At 36.5% G+C, this 22,441-nt stretch overlaps 1 protein-coding gene across 1 annotated transcript; it reads left to right on the plus strand.

Moving 5' to 3' along the window:
- Window positions 1-1,208: 1,208 nt before the first annotated feature.
- On the plus strand, window positions 1,209-5,993 carry LOC107825488 (amino acid transporter AVT6A). Its single transcript, XM_016652350.2, has 5 exons — window positions 1,209-1,726; window positions 2,255-2,407; window positions 2,851-3,054; window positions 4,426-4,891; window positions 5,297-5,993. The coding sequence occupies exons 1-5, from the start codon at window positions 1,324-1,326 to the stop codon at window positions 5,427-5,429; spliced, it is 1,359 nt and encodes a 452-aa protein (XP_016507836.2). The 5' UTR covers window positions 1,209-1,323; the 3' UTR covers window positions 5,430-5,993.
- The last annotated feature ends 16,448 nt before the right edge of the window (window positions 5,994-22,441 follow it).

Here is a 22,441-nt window from a genome sequence, read left to right on the forward strand (position 1 = left end):
CACACCAAAGAAAAATCATTTTATTTTTGGATTTTTTGGGAGTAATTCTCATATTAGGCAAAAATCACGTGCTTACAATACATGCAGCTTGTAAAATATAAGTATGATTGTTGATTGTTCATCTTCGTAAGTTTAGATGATTAAATTATTTTGTCCTCGATAAATAAATCACCATTCCACATTGATCATTCACATATATACTTAATTCTTTGATGTACTTATATACTCAAAAGCTTTATTTCAATAGTAATGATGATATTATTATATAAAATCAAGTACCACAAGACTCGGCATACATGTGCAACATATGTACCGAGAATACTCCTAACATTTTGATAAATTAAATATTATTGGTGTGTACGACATATCTTAGTATTTCCAACACACATTTCCCAGTAAATGCATGCTACGAGAACAATAATCGTCGATTGACAATTCACATTTATCATTCATTAAAACTGTACGTATTCTTCATCTATAATTATTTACTCAAAATTTTTGTTTCAATACTTTATTTATTTTATTTTACAAATCGTGTACTACATGACTAGGGATACATGTGAAACTAGTTTTCTAGAATAATGGGTATTATATTATTGATTATATTGTTACAAAAAATACGACAGTATTTTTATTGTTTTGTTCTTATATCTTGTTAGATGACTATTTAAAGAATTAGCACACCTTTTATCAAAAGAAACTTTTGAGTTTAATAAAGATAAACTCAATCTTGTAAAACGTAAGCTGAAAAGAAGGTGTTGTTTATATCTGACAACATTCATAAATGCTTTACAGTAAAACGCATTATAATACAATGTTTTAGTAAAACATTGTAAAACATTGTATTATAATGCCTTTTACATTTAAAAACGATTTATTAATTAAAACGCAGTGTTATACTACGTTTTTCTTTAACGGCTAACTTTCCGTTAAATTAAAACGCAGTATAATACTGCATTTTAGTTAGAAATGTAATTTTTTTTAATTGTATAAAGGTATTTTGAGTCCAAAATATCATTATTTAGGTTTCGGACTCAACAAAATACACTCAAGAATTTATTTTTAAATTTTGGTAATTTCGAAAATTTCAAGAAATTCTTTGTAAAATCTCTCTTACATAGCTGGCACAGAGACGAAGTTTTTCTGGGACCCACATGTCACGTGGCGGTGAATCATTGGTTGGAGCCTTAAATAAAGCGTTGTCACCGGTAGTTCCCGCGTAAATTTCATGTAACGCCTTTTTGCTGAAACAAATTTCTTAAAGCACCCCATATTCCTTCCTCATTCCAAATAATCCCCCGCAATTTTCCAAAAATTACGAAAATGACCTACTCCGACCGGAAGCATCGTCGGAGCCCTAAAACCACCCCTCTTCTGCCGCAAAAGGACGCCAATTTCGGCCATTCCGAAGCCGGATTCGACGGCGCTTCCTTCTCCGGCGCCGTCTTCAATCTCTCCACTACAATGGTCGGCGCCGGAATTATGGCACTTCCGGCTACTCTTAAGCAACTCGGTGCAATTCCAGGTCTTATCGTTATAATCCTCGCCGCTATGCTGACGGAGAAGTCAATTGAAATGTTGCTTAGATTCACCAGAGTTTCCAAATCCGCCTCCTCCTACTCCGGCCTCGCCGGCGATGCGTTCGGCGGATTTGGCCGTACTTTATTGGAAACTTGTATCGTGATTAACAATCTCGGAATGCTTGTTGTCTACATGATCATTATTGGTACCTAACTCCAGCTCATTTTTTTCCTTTTAGTTTACGAAATTTATTGATTTTCTAGAAGTACTAGTTGTTTCTTAAATTACACAGTTTCAAATTTTTTAAAAGTCCACAATTTTTGTATTTTAATTACGGAAAATAGTTTTTTTTATGTCCTGGTCAGCTTGAGGCACCTAGACTGTCCTAGCAGAGTTCTCCTTCCACTTCGTTAACCACTAGGCTACATCCTTCGGTTAAAAAAAATAGTTATTGTTAGCACTCTTTTTGTAGTTTTCAAATACTTTTTAAGTGTTTTTTTTTTAAAATTTCTGGAAATTGATGTCCACATTGAGATTAAATTAGATGCTTTGATGATTGTACTAAAAGCACCTCATTCTTTGGGATGGAGTACATTTTTTTTCTCAACTGAAGAACATGGGGGAAGAGGTATAGTGGAAGGCCTGCAGCGTTAGCTCCATCTTGGTTGTTGCTTAATCTAGTAGCCCAAGATTTATCTGTGTAGGCTAATGAAAATGGTGTGTTTGATTGCAGGTGATGTATTATCTGGAACTTCATCAGATGGGGTACACTATTCAGGTGTAATGGAAGAATGGTTTGGTCAACATTGGTGGACTGTGCGCTCTAACATATTGCTTCTTACTACACTCCTTGTCTTTGTTCCTCTTGTTTCATTCAAACGTGTTGGTGAGCATCGTAATTCACTCGTTCATAAATATTTATCACCTCATAGTGGAATGTGTAAATTATTATCCTCCATATATAAATAAATATGATCCCTCTTATGTAGTTGTAAACCAAATTGCTGTCAGGACAGTACGTAGTAGTAGGGCAGTCAGTGTCCTATTTTGAAAGTTCTGAGTGTTAAATTGCTAGAGAAAATAGTTCTAACTTCTAAGGGAGAAAGTGCTCAGCTGACCAAGGTATGAAGAGCTGATCACACTTTACCTTAGTAATACTACCTAGAATGCAATAATTTTATGTCAGAGCAATCTCTTCCACAGTATCCAGGGTCATCAGAAAAAGGCTTTCGTTGTTTAGTAGTGCGAATTATTCTACACATTGCTCTGTAAATGTACTATCTGCCCTCATCCATTAATATTCATGACTTGTTTTATTGTTTTGGGCAGATTCATTGAGATATACATCAGCCATGTCAGTCGCTCTAGCTGTTGTATTTGTGGTAATCACAGCTGGAATAGTCATTGTTAAGTTCATTAATGGAAGCATTGCAATGCCCCGCTTGCTGCCGAAACTTGTTGATCAGGCATCTTTCTGGAAGCTTTTCACAACTGTCCCTGTACTTGTCACTGCCTATATTTGCCATCACAATAGTAAGTTCTAGTTTCACCTGCATAGACTTCTTTGTGAGTGAGCAGATTGTTAATTTTTAGTTATACGTGGGTTTATACAGTGAAACCATATAAAAAGAAACAAACACTGAAACCATTATAAAGAGATTTCCTCGAAGGCTTTGCTTTGGGTAATAGTTCCTTTGTTGCATCCAGGAGAAGCCAGCATCTTTAGTACATTTGGAAGAGCAGTTCTTTTAAGAGCTTGAGTCGTGGATTTATGTTAAGGTTGAGGAGATCTAGGTGTTCCTTTATATATCTTTCCTTATCAACAAAATTATCCCCAAAGGAGCTTACATCCTTATGTTCATTTCTATCCTTATCTCTAGTTACCTTAGGAAATTATACTTGGGGGCTTTGGACCAAAACCTTGAGAGATGGCCAGTAGCTAGACTCAGATCCAACTACAAAAAAGTAATGCACGACATTTGTCAACCATTGGGTTACTTCACTTTCTTCTATGTGTCTTTATACAATGACACTAGGCAGCAGCAATGTTACATGTAATCTTCATATGTGTTGATGTAGTTGTTCAAACGCGCAGAATATGGATATGGGTACTTTGTTCAGATCCTTCAAACGCACTTTAAAATGTTGCTAACTCCAAGATACCCATACTGGACACATACCACAAGCCTAAGTCTATCTAATATAGGATATAGTCGTAGTTCATCGTCATTGTACGATTGAATTCTGAACTCCTGAAAATTTCTCTGTCATTCTTTGTTTGATATTCAGCAGAAAGTATTATTCTGCAAAACATCAAAAGGACATTCAACACCACTTTTGGTGCATCCCCTAATTCAATCGCTGTTGCTCTGTGACTACGGAGGCGGAAAATGGGCTATATTAAATAGCTTGCCAGTTTGTTAGTTACACATATCACCAAGTGGCTTTAGCGTACTCTTCTATAATTGATTTTCTTTTGTCTGTACTCTGCTGGGAGTAGATTCTTGGTGTAATAGTGGTATGTTGGCTGAAATCTTAATGTTGTGACCTAAATGGAATAAAGAGGGCTACTGTGGGATATCGTTGGATCAGAAAAGGAACAAAATGCAGAATTAAGGGTGACCAGTAATGAAGTTGGATGATAGAGGAACTGAGAATCAGAAGCAGTGTCAAGAAAGAATGAAGGAATGCGTTGGGTTTTGCTACTGTTTCTCTGTCTGCATATTTTTTTCTTCCTTTTTTCTAATTAAGCTAGGGTACTTTTTTAACCAAATTAAAGCAAAAGAAACGTCACTTGCTAGACAAGGTGTTTTCCTATACGTCAGTCTGGATAAATGCAACTCCATATGATTGAGCAAAAATTACTAGTGAAAACACTAATATTTGTTTCATTATATGTTGCAGTACATCCAATAGAGAATGAGCTAAGAGATGGCAGCCAGATGAAGTCAATAGTCCGGACTTCAATTGCGTTATGCACAACTGTATATGTGGCAACCAGCTTTTTTGGATTCCTTCTCTTTGGCGATCATACCTTGGATGATGTACTCGCCAACTTTGACGGTGAACTTGGGATTCCTTATAGCTCATTGCTTAATGATGTGGTGCGAGTGAGCTATGTCATCCACTTGATGCTTGTTTTCCCAATTGTTTTCTTTTCCCTTCGCCTCAATATGGATGGCCTCTTTTTCCCATATGCAATTCCTATTGCCTATGATAATCGCAGATTCTTTTCAGTCACAGCAGCTCTCATCTGTTTCATTTTTTTGGGAGCAAATTGTGTACCTAGCATTTGGGATGCATTCCAGTTTACTGGTGCCACAGCTACTGTCTCTGTTGGTTTCATTTTTCCGGCTGCTATTGTCCTTAGGTGAGTGCCCGTGTCTACCATCTTCCCTTTTCAGGCTGGTTTAACAATGGATCTTAAAAGTTGTTAGTTGTCCAACCATTTCTTTTATGAAAATTCTTTAAAGTGTTTGACTACTCTGGTTACTCCTTGTCACATATTCAAATGTTACCTGCTTTTGTTTCGTAATGATTTCCTACAAGCTGGTTATATAGTTGTTCCTCTTTATGAGCCAACTAGTTGAAAAGCAAACTCAAATAAGTTGGTAATGAATGTTCCTAAAAGTTGATTACATATAATGGAAACTAAGCATGAGTCTTGGAGTTTATAATATGTCTAGCTTCGATTAGCAGCCTCTTTTATCAGTTATAGTTTTTTCTTATTTCTCATACTACTCAAAGTTAATTTTCCACCTTCGCCATTGAACAGGGATACACATGGAATTGCAACCAAGAGGGACAGGTTAGTATCATGGGTCATGATACTGTTAGCGGTTTCATCAAGCACTGTGGCAATCTGCAGTGACATTTACAGCATTTTCAATATTGGAGTTGAAGCTTAGTAGGGGAGGGCAAGTTGTCACTCTCTGTCTATTTAAATATTTGCCGAAGGCAGATTAAGGTTTATAGTCGTCACACCCTTCTTTGGGAGAATTCAAATATGTCAAAAAATTAGGTGTTCACAATAGTCAGTGATGCGATGCACTTCAGATCAGTTAACTGATTTTTTGTGATTGATGCTAAGTTTATCCCAAGTGCATTAACAGGAAGATACATGAGAACAGTTTCGATACCGAGGAAAAGTACCATGCAGAAATCGGTCCATATTCTGTACAGCACACAAAATTTGTAATCTGCAGTAGAAGAGCTAATTTTTTTTTGATTTTGATTTATCATTACGAAACTGTTGAGCATCTATAGAAAACGGCCTCTCTAGCTCCACAATGCAAGAGTAAGGTCTGTATGCACTACCCTCTCTAGACTCCACCGGTGGAAATACACTGAATATGTTGTTTATCATTATGAAACTGAGCATTTTTGTAAAATTTGTCAAATTCTGTTCCTGATACAATTTTCAGGTTGCAATAGTTTGTAGTTTTTCATTTAAAGCCATGAAAATTTCAGCAGCTAAGTCCTTTGTTATTGTTTTGTAGTAGTTCTTTCCAAAAATGGTAGGGAAAAGGTAAGGAAAAGACAAGAAGAATGATTGCTTGTGATTCGACTTCACTGAGGAAATTGAACTGTTTCGAGCTAACCTTTTTGTGAAATGCTTTTGGAGAACAAAAATAATCTTAAGGTATTATTTTTAAAAGAAGGAATTAGAATGAAGAAAATGACCTCTTCAGGTCCTAATGTTTAAATACTCATTGCCCTCGACATTTCAGAAGTCTGAGAAAGGCAAAATTGCTGGCATCATTAACATTCTGTCAGGTATCGCTCAATATTTTGGTATCTTGTAATCTAAGACATGTCAAACAAACCCAACGGGAAAATATGAGTAGAACTGTATAAGGAACTCCAAAGAGAAAGAGTACAAAGGAGTGGAGTAGAAAACTAGGTTACGAAGGTATTGATATGTGGGCCAATTGTTGCAACATTTAAACATATGAACGTTGACAAACTTGACATATTTTCTACCTCTTCTTATTAGTGTTTTTATATTCTTTTTTCACACAGTTCAATAGTTATCCATTCCATCATTTGGAATTACCCAAACCCTATTATAACCTGTGACACCGACATTCTACCATGTGTCTACTGGATTGGCATTACTCTGGCCTTGTCATTCTACTCCAGCTTGACTCGCTCATGACTTTTTGAGTATTTTTCCAGCATGCGAGGAGGCTGGGAATAAGTTGTGGCTAATGATCAATAAATTGCTGAAAATCAGAAATTAAATCACAAAAAAATAGCTATCTTGGTAGATAAAATTATCCAATATTTCTAATAGTGATATGAAGCAAATACAAATGAAATGGAGTATTAGAAGTGCGTTCATACTAGTTCAGATACCATTATTATCAGGAAAAAAAGAAACATATAATTAATTTTATTTTTTTCTATCTATCTAGCTCCCCATTTATTAGGACAACCGTCAAAATAAAAAGATGGTTTTTTCTACCTTTGAAACATCAGTTTTCACACAATATAGGAGGTTCTCTAAAGTTGATGCAGGTATAATTCTAGTTGCTGTCTTTTAGTAAAGATCAGTGTAAGTTATAAATTTTATGACGTGACATCTCAACCGTCCAATTTCAGCCGTTAACCTTTGAATCCAAAGATGGTTTTCATCCTACTGCGATTCCTGTACAATTTAGAAAAGGGTTGTATGTTGAATTCCTTGAGTGCAAATTTTGGGCAGAGACGACGGAAGCGGGAGTGGAAGTGAGGCTTGATTCTCAAGTCATCCCTAAGAGGGGTAGTTTCAAGTACCTGGGGTCGTTTATTCAGCGGTCCGGGGAGATCGACGAGGATGTCACACACCGTATAGGGGTGGGGTGGATGAAATGGAGGTTAGCGACAGGAGTCCTGTGTGACAAGAAAGTGCCACTGTTACTGAAAGGTAAATTTTATAGGGCAGTGGTTAGGCCTGCTATGTTGTATGGGACCGAGTGTTGGCCGGTGAAGATCTCACACATCCAGAGGATGAAAGTTGCAGAGATGAGGATGTTGAGGTGGATGTGCGGGCATACAAGGAAGGATAAGATTAGAAATGAAGATATTCGAGAGAAGGTGGGTGTGGCCCCCATGGAGGACAAGATGCGGGAAGCAAGACTCAGATGGTTCGGGCACATTCAGAGGAGGAACACTGATGCACCGGTGAGAAGGTGTGAACGACTGGCGGTGGTGGGTACGAGGAGAGGTAGAGGGAGACCTAAGAAGTATTGAGGAGAGGTGATCAGACAGGATATGGCGCGACTTAGGGTTACTGAGGACATGGCCCTAAACAGGGAATTGTGGAGATCGAGCATTAAGGTTGTAGGTTAGGGGAAATTGTGATGTCTTTTTTTACAGCGCACTAGAGTGAGGCTAGCCAGTTAGGAATTAGTCTTAGAATGCTATTGATTAACTACTGATGATGGGCTTTATCTTCTGTGTATTAATACCTTACATCTTTCTCGTATTTCCTATATCTCTTATATTGCTATTATTTTATTTTTTTATGGAATTTATGTTATGTTATGAATTTTACGGTATTTTATGTTGTTTTATTATGAGTCTATTGATAGTACTAATATAGTGTCTCTTGTTGCCTCTTTGAGCCGAGGGTCTCCTGGAAACAGCCTCTCTGCCCCTCGGGGTAGAGGTAAGGTCTGCGTACATATTACCCTCCCCAGACCCCACTTGTGGGATTACACTGGGTTGTTGTTGTTGTTGTTGTTGTTGTTGTTGTTTCTTGTTCATCAAGCTTCGTACATGTTATTTTGTGTTTGTGAGAAGGCCTATATGTTATATATAAAAGTATATTCAAATTTTATATATTTTTACGGCTATCGAATGTCAAGTTTCGGCATTAAAAGTGATCATTGTCCAAATTTCTCGCATGTCACATAAAATTTCTCATATGTCCGTTTCGTTATTACAATTTTTTTAATGTAAAAAATCAGAAGCTATACGGAAATTATCATTGAATCTCAGTTAGTCTTGGTAGCAATGACTATTCATTTAATCTTCAAATAGCATCACTAGATCTTCAACAAAGTAAATTTATATATACGTATTCCTGGGGCTCATATAATTATTCTTGTTTGCATGTCATTATCAAAGAAACTTACAAGTAGTAGAATAGTAGAAGCTAGTGGGTAAGATTCTTTGGTAATATGTGGAGACTATATATTTTTAGTGTTACGCTATTATTCCCTTATCAAAATTCAAAACCTAGCTATAGATGCCAAACAAGAAGACAGTAATTAGTTGTCCCTCATTTAGATTGATATGTCTTTTCCCAACACCTTTGTATAAATCTCATGATGGTGATAACTTTAGCTACTTAGATCTGTAGGTTAATAATGTAATTATCCTTCCAAAATTAGTATAGAAACTAATTTGCCTAAATGGAGTTGTTGGTATTAGTGACACTAGTGATTTAAGTACTGGTTTTAATTGCCGAAGAAGTTGTTTTTTTTTGTGGGGGGGCGAGGGGAGGAGGGGTATTAAAAAGAAACTAAACATTGATTTCTCCGATGGGCAGCAAAAACTGCTATAGTTAAATTTTGTTTTGTACAACTTACCCAATTTGGCCTTCATTTTAAGAGGCCAGGTATGTTTATCGGGAGAAATTCAAAAATAGCCAGATTTACGACGGGTCGTTCAAAAATATTTAGTTTTAAAAGTAATCGAAATTTAGTCATTTTTCATGTAAAGATAAATCTGAGCGAAAACACTGTTCAAAATCCGGAAAATATGCCAGTATATTATACTGGAGTTCTAGTATAAGTATGATTGAACTCCAGCATTTTATACTGGAGTTCCAGGATAAGTATGCTGGAACTCCAGCATAATATGATGGAGTTCCAGCATAAGTACACTAGAACTCCAGCATAATATACTGGAGTTCCAACAAGTATAATTGTCCAGTATAATATGCTGGAGTTTGGAGCACCGGTGCTCCAGTCTCCAGTATATTATACTGGAGTCAGCAAAGTATACCGGTCCAGAATAATATGTTGGAGTTCATACACAGGTGCACCGAACTCTAGTATATTATTCGGGACCGGTCTTTATTGCAGCAAAATAGTGGTTATTTTTCATTGACTTCGTAAACGCTGACTATTTTTGAATGACCAATCCGAAAATTGGCTATACCGTGCTATTTTTACATGTTTATCGCATTGTTATATAATAATAACACTATTTGTCAAAAAAATTAATACATTAGGATAAACTTGATCTTTCTTTGTTAAACCCTTATTTATATTTACTAAGGGTGTATTTATTTTTGGCGTTTAGTTAGCATGAGAATACGTAGCTTAATAATAGCAGTAGAATAATGCTTAATAAATGTCTGACAATAATGTTTAAATGTTGATTGAAATGGATGTTGTTGCGGCCAAACGCACGCGTAAGTATACGCGGTCGTCAAGTAATAAAGTGACTAAAAGTCGAATGTCGAACCCACGAGGACTTATGATTAACTATTAACTAATTAGACTATCCTAATTATCTAAACAAGAATTAAACCTAAGAAGTGTGTGACTCTAAGCTAATTAAAATAAAAGAAAAACAAATAGTGAACGTTGAACAAAAGAAGAGTAGATTTTTATGTTATCAATGTGATGAAACGATCTAAGTTATGGGCTATCTAACAATCATATTGTATTCTTCAATTGAATTGACTAACTAATTTATCTAATTTATTGATTGACTTGGTTAATATTGCTCATAAGAATCTGTCGAGTTCTTATTCGCCTATTCAAGCTAACCTAATGCCTATATGTCTATGGAATTAGAATTAACAAGAACGCATTGATAATTCATGTACATCAACCAAGCAAGACAATTAGGTATATGTCTATCCTAACCGCGAATTCATTCCCCGATGCCCAGGTTTAAGAACTTTCTCTACTCAATCCTATATGCAATCTAGAATTCCCACTTTCGAGATCAATTCTAAATTTTTAGATAGTATTCAATTAGTGATCAAGCAATCAAATAATTAAGTTCAGGATTGAATAAATAAACTAATATGAAAATCAAGAAACCAAAATCAATATCCAAATAACAATAGTCATGAAAGAACCACAACCCTAGAACGTGAAGTTTAGCTCCATATAGACATGATAGCCAAACAACAAATCATACAAGGAAATATAAAAATTACTAATTTTGGTGGAAGAAAAGGTGAAACCCGGCCTCCACGGCGACTCTGTGCTCTCCCTTTGTTAAAAGTTTGTCCAAAGTTACAAAAATAACATTTTTACAAATATTTATACCAAGTAGGGTCGGGCCCAGATGAAAACACCTTCTCCCACGCGAAATAGAAAAATAACTCTGTAAAAATTGCACAGGCGTGCCAGATAGGGAGACGCACCATGCGGGGTGGTAGTGGACTTTATCAGAAACCTTGCAATTTCGAGTTAAGAGCAAATCAGGCAGCCGCAGCTCGCCGCGGCTGTGGGAATTTGGGAAAATGTAAAACACAAAAGTTTTAGCCCTTTTAAATATCTTTCCAACAATATATTATGGAGCCCAAATAGATTTCTGAGTGAAACGTTATGCGCATTTTACTGGACAATGTGCAATATACCTACTCGATTCTTCATTTCATTCTTAAAGCGCACTACCATCCGTAGATCCCCGAACACGTTCCCAACTTAATCTTTGAGCTTTTACTCAGACTTCAAAGCTCCATAATAGCTTGAATTCATTCCATAACATTTACATAGATCGGAATCATTCCTACAAGACATAAAACACACATTTAGTGCAAAACACTAGCGATTAAAGCTCAAACTCTATTAAAGTACCGTAAATTAGAGTGTAATAAGGAATTAAAATACGTAATTTATAGCTTATTATCAACACCCCACACTTAAACCATTGCTCGTCCTCGAGCAATCAAACTACACTTTATATAGACACGATCTTTTTAAATAATTCTCCTAACTCATCACACCAAGAATATTTAAAATAGACTAAGTACAAAAGTGTAACATCATCTCAAGATTTGACTCACAAGTACCACGCATCATTCACAACTTGCTCACTTACTCTAAGTTTCTAACATAGAGGTCAACAACATTGTCTTTCCTTCATGAATCAAGTGCCCTCACACAATAATAGAGAGTAGTTTCATACACAATAGAAATTAATACAATTATGAACTCAAGATAGAAAGAATTCACTCACTCTCAGAAACAACATTGATATGCCACAAAGAGGAACCATAGGCTTGTCCGTAGTGTACTACTCTATTACTTGAGCTCATTTAGTCTAGGATCAAGTAGGACTTTAATTGGTTATAATGTAGGTTGCGAGACGGGTAGGATACATTTGGATATAAGAGTGACTATACCTCCCTAAACACTTTAATACATACACTTTACCTTCCAAAACCCCACACTTATGTCAAACCATAACTCCACATTCACATCAATGTATATTAACTCCATACTTCTTTAAGCGCAATTACATCAAGAGTTACCACTATCAAGGAATATTTTTCACAACAGTACAACTATTTTTTCTTTCTTTTTCAATTCAAGTGGCTCTTACTTTTTAAAAATAATGCACATTTCTCCTTATTTCATTAGTACAACTCAAAAGCCAAACCAACCAACCCACACTTTAACTTTTATAAAGTTTAAAATAATTCAAGTGCTCATGAGAGGTGAAAAGTTTCAAATAGATGGTTAATTCAAACAAATGTATAAGGCTTGTAATGTGGCTGCCAAAGAAACAAGATTACAGGCTCAAAGGGTTAACTATGTACATAACAATTAGGCGGGTAAACTATATATATCTGGCTCTACAAAGAAATTCTATATCACTTCCAAGACTGAATAAATCTACTATTTTGCTTTGCAAACACACGAGGCAAGTTCTAGATATTAGACGCAATACATAGAGTGACACACAAACCTAACACACATGGTACTTATACAAGACAATTAAGCAGAGTTAAGATCATACAATTTAAGGTACTTATACAAGAGTAAAAAACTGAGCCTAATTGTCAGAACTAAGCACTTACTATTCTCAAGGTATAACAAAGTCAAAAGATATTACTTCAATTCCAATCACAACACAATGGCTCCTACTCCTAAAAAAAATAAAACTAACTACACCCGGTTCAAACAAAGCCCTTGGAAAAGAACTGCAACACAAAGAAAAACCAAGGGGAAATTACTGCTCTATCTACAAAGAAAATCTTTTTGTCCTTTTTCTTTAGACTTAAATCCCTCAAGAAACATGTCGAATGAGATCCATCGTTGGTAAAAGTCTAATTTTCTACCTTTTTTTAATTTTAAAATTAATCACCTAAAATACTACACTACTATAAAAAAAATATGAAACAAAAAAATAAATAAGAAATTAACATACTAATATAATACTACTAATGATATAAAGGAATTCTCTCAGCCAACACTTAAAAGAGTGTAGTGTCTCCAATGCTCAAATAAAGCAAAATATTATTGAGGGTGGACAAGAAACTTCCTAAAAAGCCAAAGGTTGAAGCAATCACGGCCCATGAGGTACTCAGACTTCTCCCAGGCATGGTCCTTTGAGTAGACACCCCGCACTTAATTCTCACCATCTAGCTCGCTTTTACACTCTTCCAATGGCTTTGCTTCCTATGCTTATAATTCTACAAAAAAAAAAACAGACACTAAAAATAATATAATAAAAATAAAAGAAAGCAGTAAAGATGGGTTGCCTCCCAACAAGCATTTAATTTAGCGTCGCAGCACGACGTGAACCATTTTTTGCGTCCATCTTAAACTTGTGATTTGAGTCCCCAATTTGGATTCAAGCTTTTTGTTAAACTCTCTAGGCGGTGAGACAAATTTAATTGGGCTAAGCAACCAATATCGCGTTTTACACTTCTTGGCCTTCGGATGAGGCATGTAATTATGTCTCTTTGGCATGACGAATTCAAGAATGTAAGCACCCCGTTCCTTGTCCATTGGCTCCTCCAAAGGCTCATATGGCTCGATTTCCATGTCATTATCCAAACATAATGTTGAAAAAAATGTAAGGAATGAGGACCAATACGCCCTAACTCTAGAATTGTATTATTCTTTACATCCTCATATTTACATGCACTAGACTCTTCAAATATAATATTATCCTCTTCCTCGTTTGAATCTAAAACACTCTTCCCAACATTGACATCCTTAAGAGAATGTGGTCTAGTGATTGGTATTTTCGTTTTAGCTCCTCTATTTGGTCTAGAAGATTTTTTTCAGCTTCACGCAACTCATCATTAAATTGCTGGGCGTTACACGCATCAACCTTTGCACTCAAATCTGCATCTAAGTTGCGCACAACCAAGCCAAACCTGTCAATTTCTTGTGCAAGATCAACTCTCTCATTAGACCTGTCATTCACCAATGTTGTTAATAAACAACGTTGTTTCGAATATTCCCTTAATCGATAATATTCGTCACAATACCAACCCTTACTCCCATATTCAAATTCAGACTTCTAAAAGGTCAGTTCATGACAAGCTCAAAAATACAGGTCATAAAAGTCTTTCGTCAACCAAGTGTCTTCAGCAATAATCTTACCTCCGTATATTTGATCCGCAGATATCATGTTGCAAGAACTAGAAACACACCAAGAGAAAATATCAAACATTTATAAAAATAAAAATAAATACAAAAAAGGGATAAAATTAAAAGTCTAATATAGAAAAATAGCTAATTTCCAAGTCCTCGGCAACAGAGCCAAAAACTTATTGCGGCCAAAAGTGCACGTAAGTGTACGCGGTCGTCAAGTCATAAAGTGAGTAATAGTCGGATGTCGAATTCACGAGGACTTGTGATTAACTATTAACTAAATTAGACTATCATAATTATCTAAACAAGAATTAAACCTAGAAGTGTATGACTCTAATCTAATTAAAATAAAAGAAAAACAAATACTGAACATTGAATAAAAGAATACCAAATTTATGTTATCAATGCGATAAAAATGATCTAAGGTTATGGGCTATCTATCATATTGTATTCTTCAATTGAATTGCCTAACTAATTTATCTAGTTTATTGATTGACATGGATTAATATTGCTCATAAGAATCTGTCGAGTTCTTACTCGCCTATTTAAGGTAACCTAATACCTATATTTCTATGGAGTTATAATTAACAAGAACACATTGATAATTCCTGTACATCAACCAAGTAAGGGAATTCGGTATATGTCTATCCTAACCGCGAATTCATTCCCCGATGCCAAGTTCAAGAACTTGCTCTACTCAATCCTATATGCAATCTAGAATTTCCACTTTCGAGTTTAATTCTAGATTCGTAGATAGTATTCAATTGGTTATCAATCAATCAAATAATTAAGTTCAGGATTGAATAAATAAACTAATATGATAATCGAGAAACAAAAATCAATATCCAAATAACAATAGTCGTGAAAGAACCACAACCCTAGAACGTGAAGTTTAGCTCCACGTAGACATGATAGCCAAACAACAAATCATACAAAGAAATATTAAACTTTCTAAGCTTGGTGGAAGAAAAGATGAAACCCGGCCTCCACGGCGGCTCTGTGCTCTCCCTTTTGTCAAAAGTTTGTCCAAAGTTACAAAAATAATTTTTTTACATGTATTTATATCAAGTAGGGTCGGGCCAAGACGAAAATACCTTCTCCCACGCAAAATAGGAAAATAACTCTGTAAAAATTACACAGGCGCGCCACATGGGGAGACGCGCCATGCGAGGTGGTAGTGGACTTTATCAGGAACCTTGCAATTTCAAGGCAGGAGCAAAATAGGCAGTCACGGCGCGCCTTGCGTTGCCCCATGCACCGTGGCTATGGGAATTTGGGAAAATGTAAAATATGAAAGTTTTAGCCCTTTTAAATAGCTTTCCAACGATATATTGTGGAGCCTTACCGAGTTTCTGAGCGAAACATTATGTGCATTTTACTGGACAATGCGCAGTATACCTGCTCGATTGGTCGTTTCGTTCTTAAAGTGCATTATCATCCTTTGATCCCCGAACACGATCCAAACTTAATTTTTGGGCTTTTACTCAGACTTCAAAACTCCAGAATATCTTGAATTCATTTCATAACATTTACATAGATCGGAATCATTTCTACAATGCATAAAACATAGTGCAAAACACTAGCGATTGTCACACCTCCTTTTTCCGCCCGTGAAGGGGCACGGAAGGGAGTTTTTTCCAATTAAAGGACAAGCGAAATGGGATTTGTTTATTTATTTCAGAATCGCCACTTGAGAGATTTATGGTGTCCCAAGTCACCGGTTGAATCCCGAATCGAGCAAAAGAATAACTCTGTTTAACAGTCCGTGAATCAGAAATTCGAATAAGGAATTCTGTTAACCCGGGAGAAGGTGTTAGGCATTCCCGAATTTCGTGGTTCTAACACGGTCGCTTAACTATTATATTTGACTTATTTATCTGATTTTCTTCTTAACAATTAAGGACTTATATGCAAATTTGACTTTGACCCGCCTTTATCAATTTTATTAATATTATTATTATTTAACGGAGAATTGCAACGTTGTGAAAACGTATCTCGAACCACATCACAGTCAATGCACCCGTGGTTATCAACACATTTCGACTTCGTTAAGATTTAGATTTGGGTCACATAAATGTGCACCCAAATTTAAGAAAATAAATTATTAAAAATGTGCCTAAAGCGATTAACGTATTGTTGTTTTGGGGAAAGGCCACGAAATTTTACTAAATGGCACATCCCGAAATCTAAGTAATTAATGAAACATTTATCGAGGACCTCGTAATTTGTGTGTTATATTGGTGAGGCTCATCACATTTTTATCTTAAAGGTCGTCCTATAATGACTATGTTTTATTTTATTTTTTATAGTAAATGAAGCAAAAGGTCCTACTTAAATTACATGTTATAGCTAAGTTCCGGATGTGATTTGTTAAAACGGAATATAAAGGTGCATATGAAAAGTCCGTTTGCCAAACATGAGCCCAGGCCCAACGTACATAGCATTTAACTGAACCTGGGCCATTGCATTCCAATATTGAGGCCTAATTAAATTATTATACACATGTTCTAAATTTGTAATGTTGAATGGTAAAGAAAAATAAAAATATCTAATTAAATAAATTACCCAAGTTTTAAAGAATTAATCAATTGGGGTGGGGTAACTTTGAGATCTAATTTTAATTCTAACTTCAAACCATTGGATGTTGAAACTAGATTGTTATTATAATTAAAATGTTTTACTAGACTTGATTTTATTCGACATGTATTTAAACGCATAATAACTATTAACCGAACTAAAATGAACAAAATGTCATTGACTATATTACCACGCGAAAACTGTTCAGTTATACTAAAGGGAAATCAAATCTCATAAGAATAGTACATGGCATGTTCTAATTACAATTAGTGAAAAGAAAAGAAAGCTATATTAAGACTTCAAACTTCCATTCTTTAATAATTGTACATGCTTCCATATTTTCAGCATACAGTAGTCAGTGTATTCAGTTGTGTACCTGATTTTGGAAAGCAGAAAAAGAGGAAGATCAGCAAAATTACAGCAGCAGCATATACAGCAACACCCAGTAGACCAGTAGCCAACAATAACAATAGCAGAAATCCTAGGAACAGATTGAAAACAAAAGAATAACCCCAGCAACTCAATACAATCAGTCCTCCACCTAACAGAAAACCAGGAAAATACTAAACTGAAATCCAGCAGTCAAAATGAAACACAGATAGATGCAAGGGAACAATAGTTCCTGATTTATCAAACACTCAAGAAAAAAAAACAGACTGAAACTCTTAATGTAAAAGTTCAGCCTTAACACTCTAACACTAACTCTTAATGCACAAGTTTTGATTTTTCTGAATATTAGAGTTCTTTTCCAGAATTCTTTTTTTTTTCTTCTTCTGATTCCCCTCCTAAAATCAGTCCCCCAACCCCTTTATACAAATCTGCCCCTCTTTTCAACTTAGTGCCCGATCCCTCTTCTTTTCAACAAAATCAGAATTCCCACTAAAAATCTGCTCTTTTTACTTTAAATCCCACTAAGGAAGCCTTTTTCATGATTTTCAGCTCCCCATTACCTTTTGTTCCCCCTTAATGTATTAATTAATACCCCCATTAACAAAGCACTAACACTAAAATATAAACCTAACTGTTTCAATCCCAAATCACCCCTGAAACCAATGTGTTTTACTGTCCTAGCCCAACCCTTTGTACTTTATTATCTATAACAAATTTCCTTAATCAAAACAAAACAGCAATTCAAACCTCATAGATTAGACCAAACAACAAACTATAACAGCTATAATCAATCCATCCTACCAAATTTTAATAACTAAATGATTGAGGCTGAATTCTAACTGGAAACAACAGACTCAACTTGAATCCAAACCGTATTAACACCACACATGACTTAACAGAACCAACCATTAAAAACTAAAACTGGAAATTGAAATCAAAATCAACATCAGGCAGGATCATTGTCAGCATATTGACAAGCTTTGAAGCTAATTGTCTCAAGATCAACACATACAACACTCAACCTTAAACCATTTGACGAAACTACTAATAAAAACTTAAATTAATCGATGATAACTATTTATACAATTGCCTACAACGCTTACAACAATCAATCAGAAATGGACAGTTAGGCAATTCAAACAGCATTGACAAAAACAAAGTTTTGTAATAAAACTTAACTAATCGACGAAACTTATTTGAATCGATTACACACATTGTAACTCATAATAATTACAGCAAACAGAAACAATGCCAGAATTGGATCAAACAAACAGGTCTAGTGGAGATGAGAAGATGAATTGAAAAGCAGGGGAAATTAATAAAACTAAACTAAGCAGAATACATAGATAGAAAAATCATAAATAGAGGAAAAAGATAAATACCTCAGAAACTCAGAATTATACGGACCCAGGCTCGAACTCAGACCTAAGCACTTTGAGGCTGAACAGACTTTAATCGAAGTGTTCTCAACTGAGAACACCTTGATTAAGGTCTATTAGACCCTAACCCTTCAATTAATTTGGACAGATTCCATGATTTGGAATTTTAGGGTTTCGTTTCTTCAGATTTAGGGCTCGAACACTTCTAGGCATATTCGAAGGGAATCAATGGTGGTTTAGGGGTGAGGGATGCCCGGGGGTCACCTGGTATGAATTTGAAACAAATCTGGCAAGTTCATGTTCGGCTTGAACCTTCAAAAGAAGATTCGAGGGGTTTTAGGAAGATTCGAAACAAACGATTGCCAGATCCATGGTGAGGGTGGTCAGGAGAAACCATGGTGTTGATTTGGAAGCCATCGGAAAAGGTTGGGTTTTCAGACCAAGCTTTGATCGAAGATTCGAGACATTGGGGCCTGATTCGAAGGAAACTAACATCAGATCTGGAAAGAGGATGTCGTGGGGAAGCTAGGGTGTTAAGGTGGTGGCCGGCGGCGTAGTTGCCGCCGGGTTTCAGGCGAAGGGGAGCTAAGGCGGCTAGGGTTTGGGTCTGTCTCTGAAGGAGACGATGAACAGGAAGCGGGGGGGGGGGTGTTTGGTTTGGGGGGTGGGGTAAGGATTTGGGGCTTATATAGTGAGGGGTTGTTTTGATCTTAACCGTTAGATCTATTACAATCAATGGTCAGGATGAAAGGGGTTAAAATTATACGGTGTCGTTTGGTTTAAACAGGGGTATGGGTTGGCCCGGGGAAGGCAAATTGGATCGGGTTATGGGGAGGCCTTGAAGCCGTTGGATCAAAGAAAATGGGTGGCTCAGATTGAGCACTTGAAACGGTGTCATTTGGATGTCTTATGGGATTTGGACCGGGCAAAAGGGTGTTTGGATTGGGCTGGGGAGGGGGGTTAATTTGGTTTGGGCCTGGATTTCGGTCCAGGACCGATTTTCCTTCACATTTATGATTCATTTTCTTTTACTTTTTTTTAAACTAATTTTTTCAAAATTAAAAACCTAAAAATCCTAAATTGAATTCAAAAATTAGATTAAACAAAATTAGAGTAAGTACAAAATCACACGGTCAAACTTAAAAATACCAAACAAGCATATTTTTATGATTTTCCATTTATGCCGAATAAATTATATAACCAAATCCTAAATGTATATATTTTTTGTTTGTATTTTCATTTTATATAAACCCATGATTAATTAATTCTAAAAATGCGATATTAATTCCTAAATGCATATGCATCTGCATTACCATTTTTTTTGTATTTTTCCTTAATTAGAATAAAATAAACATGCACAGACGAAATGCCACGAAAATTCAAAAATTGCATACAAAGAAAAAAATTATTTGTGATTTCTTTTGGAGTAGTTCTTGTGAGGCAAAAATCACGTGCTCACAGCTGCCCCTCTTTGTCCGAAAACATGAAGAGTTTTCGCACAAAGATAAAGTGAGCGGATACGAGCGATTTTTGCCCGTTGGAATACTCCGTGTGAAGCATTTTTTGAAAAAGTTTTAACCGAACCTTTGCTTCAAAGGTTTCCTACATATCCATGGATAGAAGGGAATCAGGTTAATGTAGTTCGGGAAGTTTTGGTAGCTGGGACTACCATGGAACTATAACTTGGTTATTACTGCTGCTGCGTGCTGTTGCTACTGCTTACTGATCTCCTTATTACACCGTACTAAAAGAAAATAAGAAGCTAAACTAAACTAAGAATTACAAAATCTTATCTGTCTTTCCCTTTCTCTGGTTTCCTTGCTTTCTTGTCGGCTTGTGTTCCCTCTGGTGCCTTTCTTTCGAAAACTGCTGGGGATGACACTGGCCTTTTGCCTTTTTGAGCGTAAGTTTTATTATTCCGTTCTGTCTGCTGGGGACACTGCTTCCTACATTAAAGCTTGTTATGCTGGGGATCTTTGTTGTACTCCCCCTCATTACTGACTTATGTTTGATCTTGATGTACTCCTCTGTTCTGCAGGCGGGCTCCTGACTTCAACAACTTCCTCAAAATTTTAACACCTCCATTCTCCAGGCGGGCTCCTGACTTCTCCAACTTTGAAAATAATTCAGCCTCCATTCTCCAGGCGGGCTCCTGACTTCTCCAACTTTCTCAAAATAATTCAGCCTCCATTCTCCAGGCGGGCTCCTGACTTCTTCAACTTAAATATAACGACCTCCGTTCTACAGGCGGGCTCCTGACTTCAACAACTTCCTCAAAATTTTAACACCTCCATTCTCCAGGCGGGCTCCTGACTTCTCCAACTTTCTCAAAATAATTCAGCCTCCATTCTCCAGGCGGGCTCCTGACTTCTTCAACTTAAATATAACGACCTCCGTTCTACAGGCGGGCTCCTGACTTCAACTTAAAAATATAACGACCTCCGTTCTACAGGCGGGCTCCTGACTTCAATAACTTCTTAAATTTTAACACCTCCATTCTCGAGGCGGGCTCCTGACTTTAACAACTTTCAAAATAATTCAGCTTCCATTCTCCAGGCGGGCTCCTGACTTCTCTAACTTTGAAAAATAAATCAGCCTCCATTCTCCAGGCGGGTCCTGACTTTAACAACTTTCAAAATAAATCAGCCTCCATTCTTCAGGCGGGCTCCTGACTTCTCCAACTTTCTCAAAATAATTCAGCCTCCATTCTCCAGGCGGGCTCCTGACTTCTCCAACTTTCTCAAAATTGGTGTTTTATTCCTCTGAAAATTGCTGGGGATAACACCGATATTTTATTTCATCAATGTGTCATTTTCCTTCTTCAAGGATTATTTCCTTTAAAGCTGGTGCTTTCACTTCCCTGAAACCTGCCGGAAATAACACTGCTGGGGAATTATCTTTCTCCTTCTAACAATGGTGGGGGATGATACTGATTATCTTGCTTCTTCCAAGATTGCTTTTCTCTTAAAACTTGTATCTCCCTTCTCGTATACTGCTGGGGATTTTTCTTCCTTCAACACTTGTGTTATCTTCTCTCTTTCCCAAGTGACTATCTGATTTTAAGAAAATTTTTGTAATGAGAGAAAATTTTCTGCCCCAGTTTGATAATCTTCTTTGTGACCCTGTCTTCATGCGATCAATAATATTTCCTTTCCCTGTTTCAAATCAAAGAAAAATTTATTAGTTTAAAACGGGGCAAGTGGTCGTGCCACTTCTGCTGTGGATGGTTTTTCCCTTTTCTTTTCCTTGCATTGCTATAAAACTTGCTGGGGAGAATATTGATTGTTGGGGCTGGTATTCCTGCTGGGGATGGTTTTCGTTTCTCTTCCTTCCCCACTCCGTGTTGTCCGACCATTGTGGAGCTTGGTAGAGAATCTGTCGGAGTTGTTCCTGTATCTCGCAAATCTGCTGGGGATCCTCTTGGAATTTGATCCATAACTTCCCTTTGAATTTTGGGTCTCTTAGGATCTAGACCCATTCATTATTTGGTCTTGCGACAAACTTCTTTTCGCTTTGTCGCTTTATCTTTGGCTTGTCCTTTTCGCATTTTTGCCTTGCACCATTTTGACAACTGGTAGTAAGCTCTGAAAATCCTTTTCAAAAATAAACTGTTGGTGAAATAAAATCTTTTAAACCAAGAAATGAAAGATTGATAATTTTAAAGATAGAAAAAGAAGTCTTTCTGAACAAACGCTGGGGAAAAGAAAAGAAAAGAACTTATCTGAATGATATAGCCAATCCCAACGATCATGTCGTGCATTCCGGATTGATCAACCCAGTCTATTTGTATCAATCAATCTTTCGGATGGCCTCATCTCGCTGGGGATAAATAAATACTCAACTTTTGCCAAATGTGGACCTTTTCCGCCAATCTCGCCTTGTCGCCTCATAGTGCCCTTCGAGGGGTTTTCACTAATAAGACTCTCTCATTTCTCTCAACTCCCGTCGCCTCATGGTGCCTGTGAAGGTTTTCACCGATAAGACTCTCTCATTTTATTTTGTTTTTCA

This window comes from Nicotiana tabacum, chromosome 16, assembly GCF_000715075.1.
Source record: "Nicotiana tabacum cultivar K326 chromosome 16, ASM71507v2, whole genome shotgun sequence".
NCBI classification, from domain to species: Eukaryota; Viridiplantae; Streptophyta; class Magnoliopsida; order Solanales; family Solanaceae; genus Nicotiana; species Nicotiana tabacum.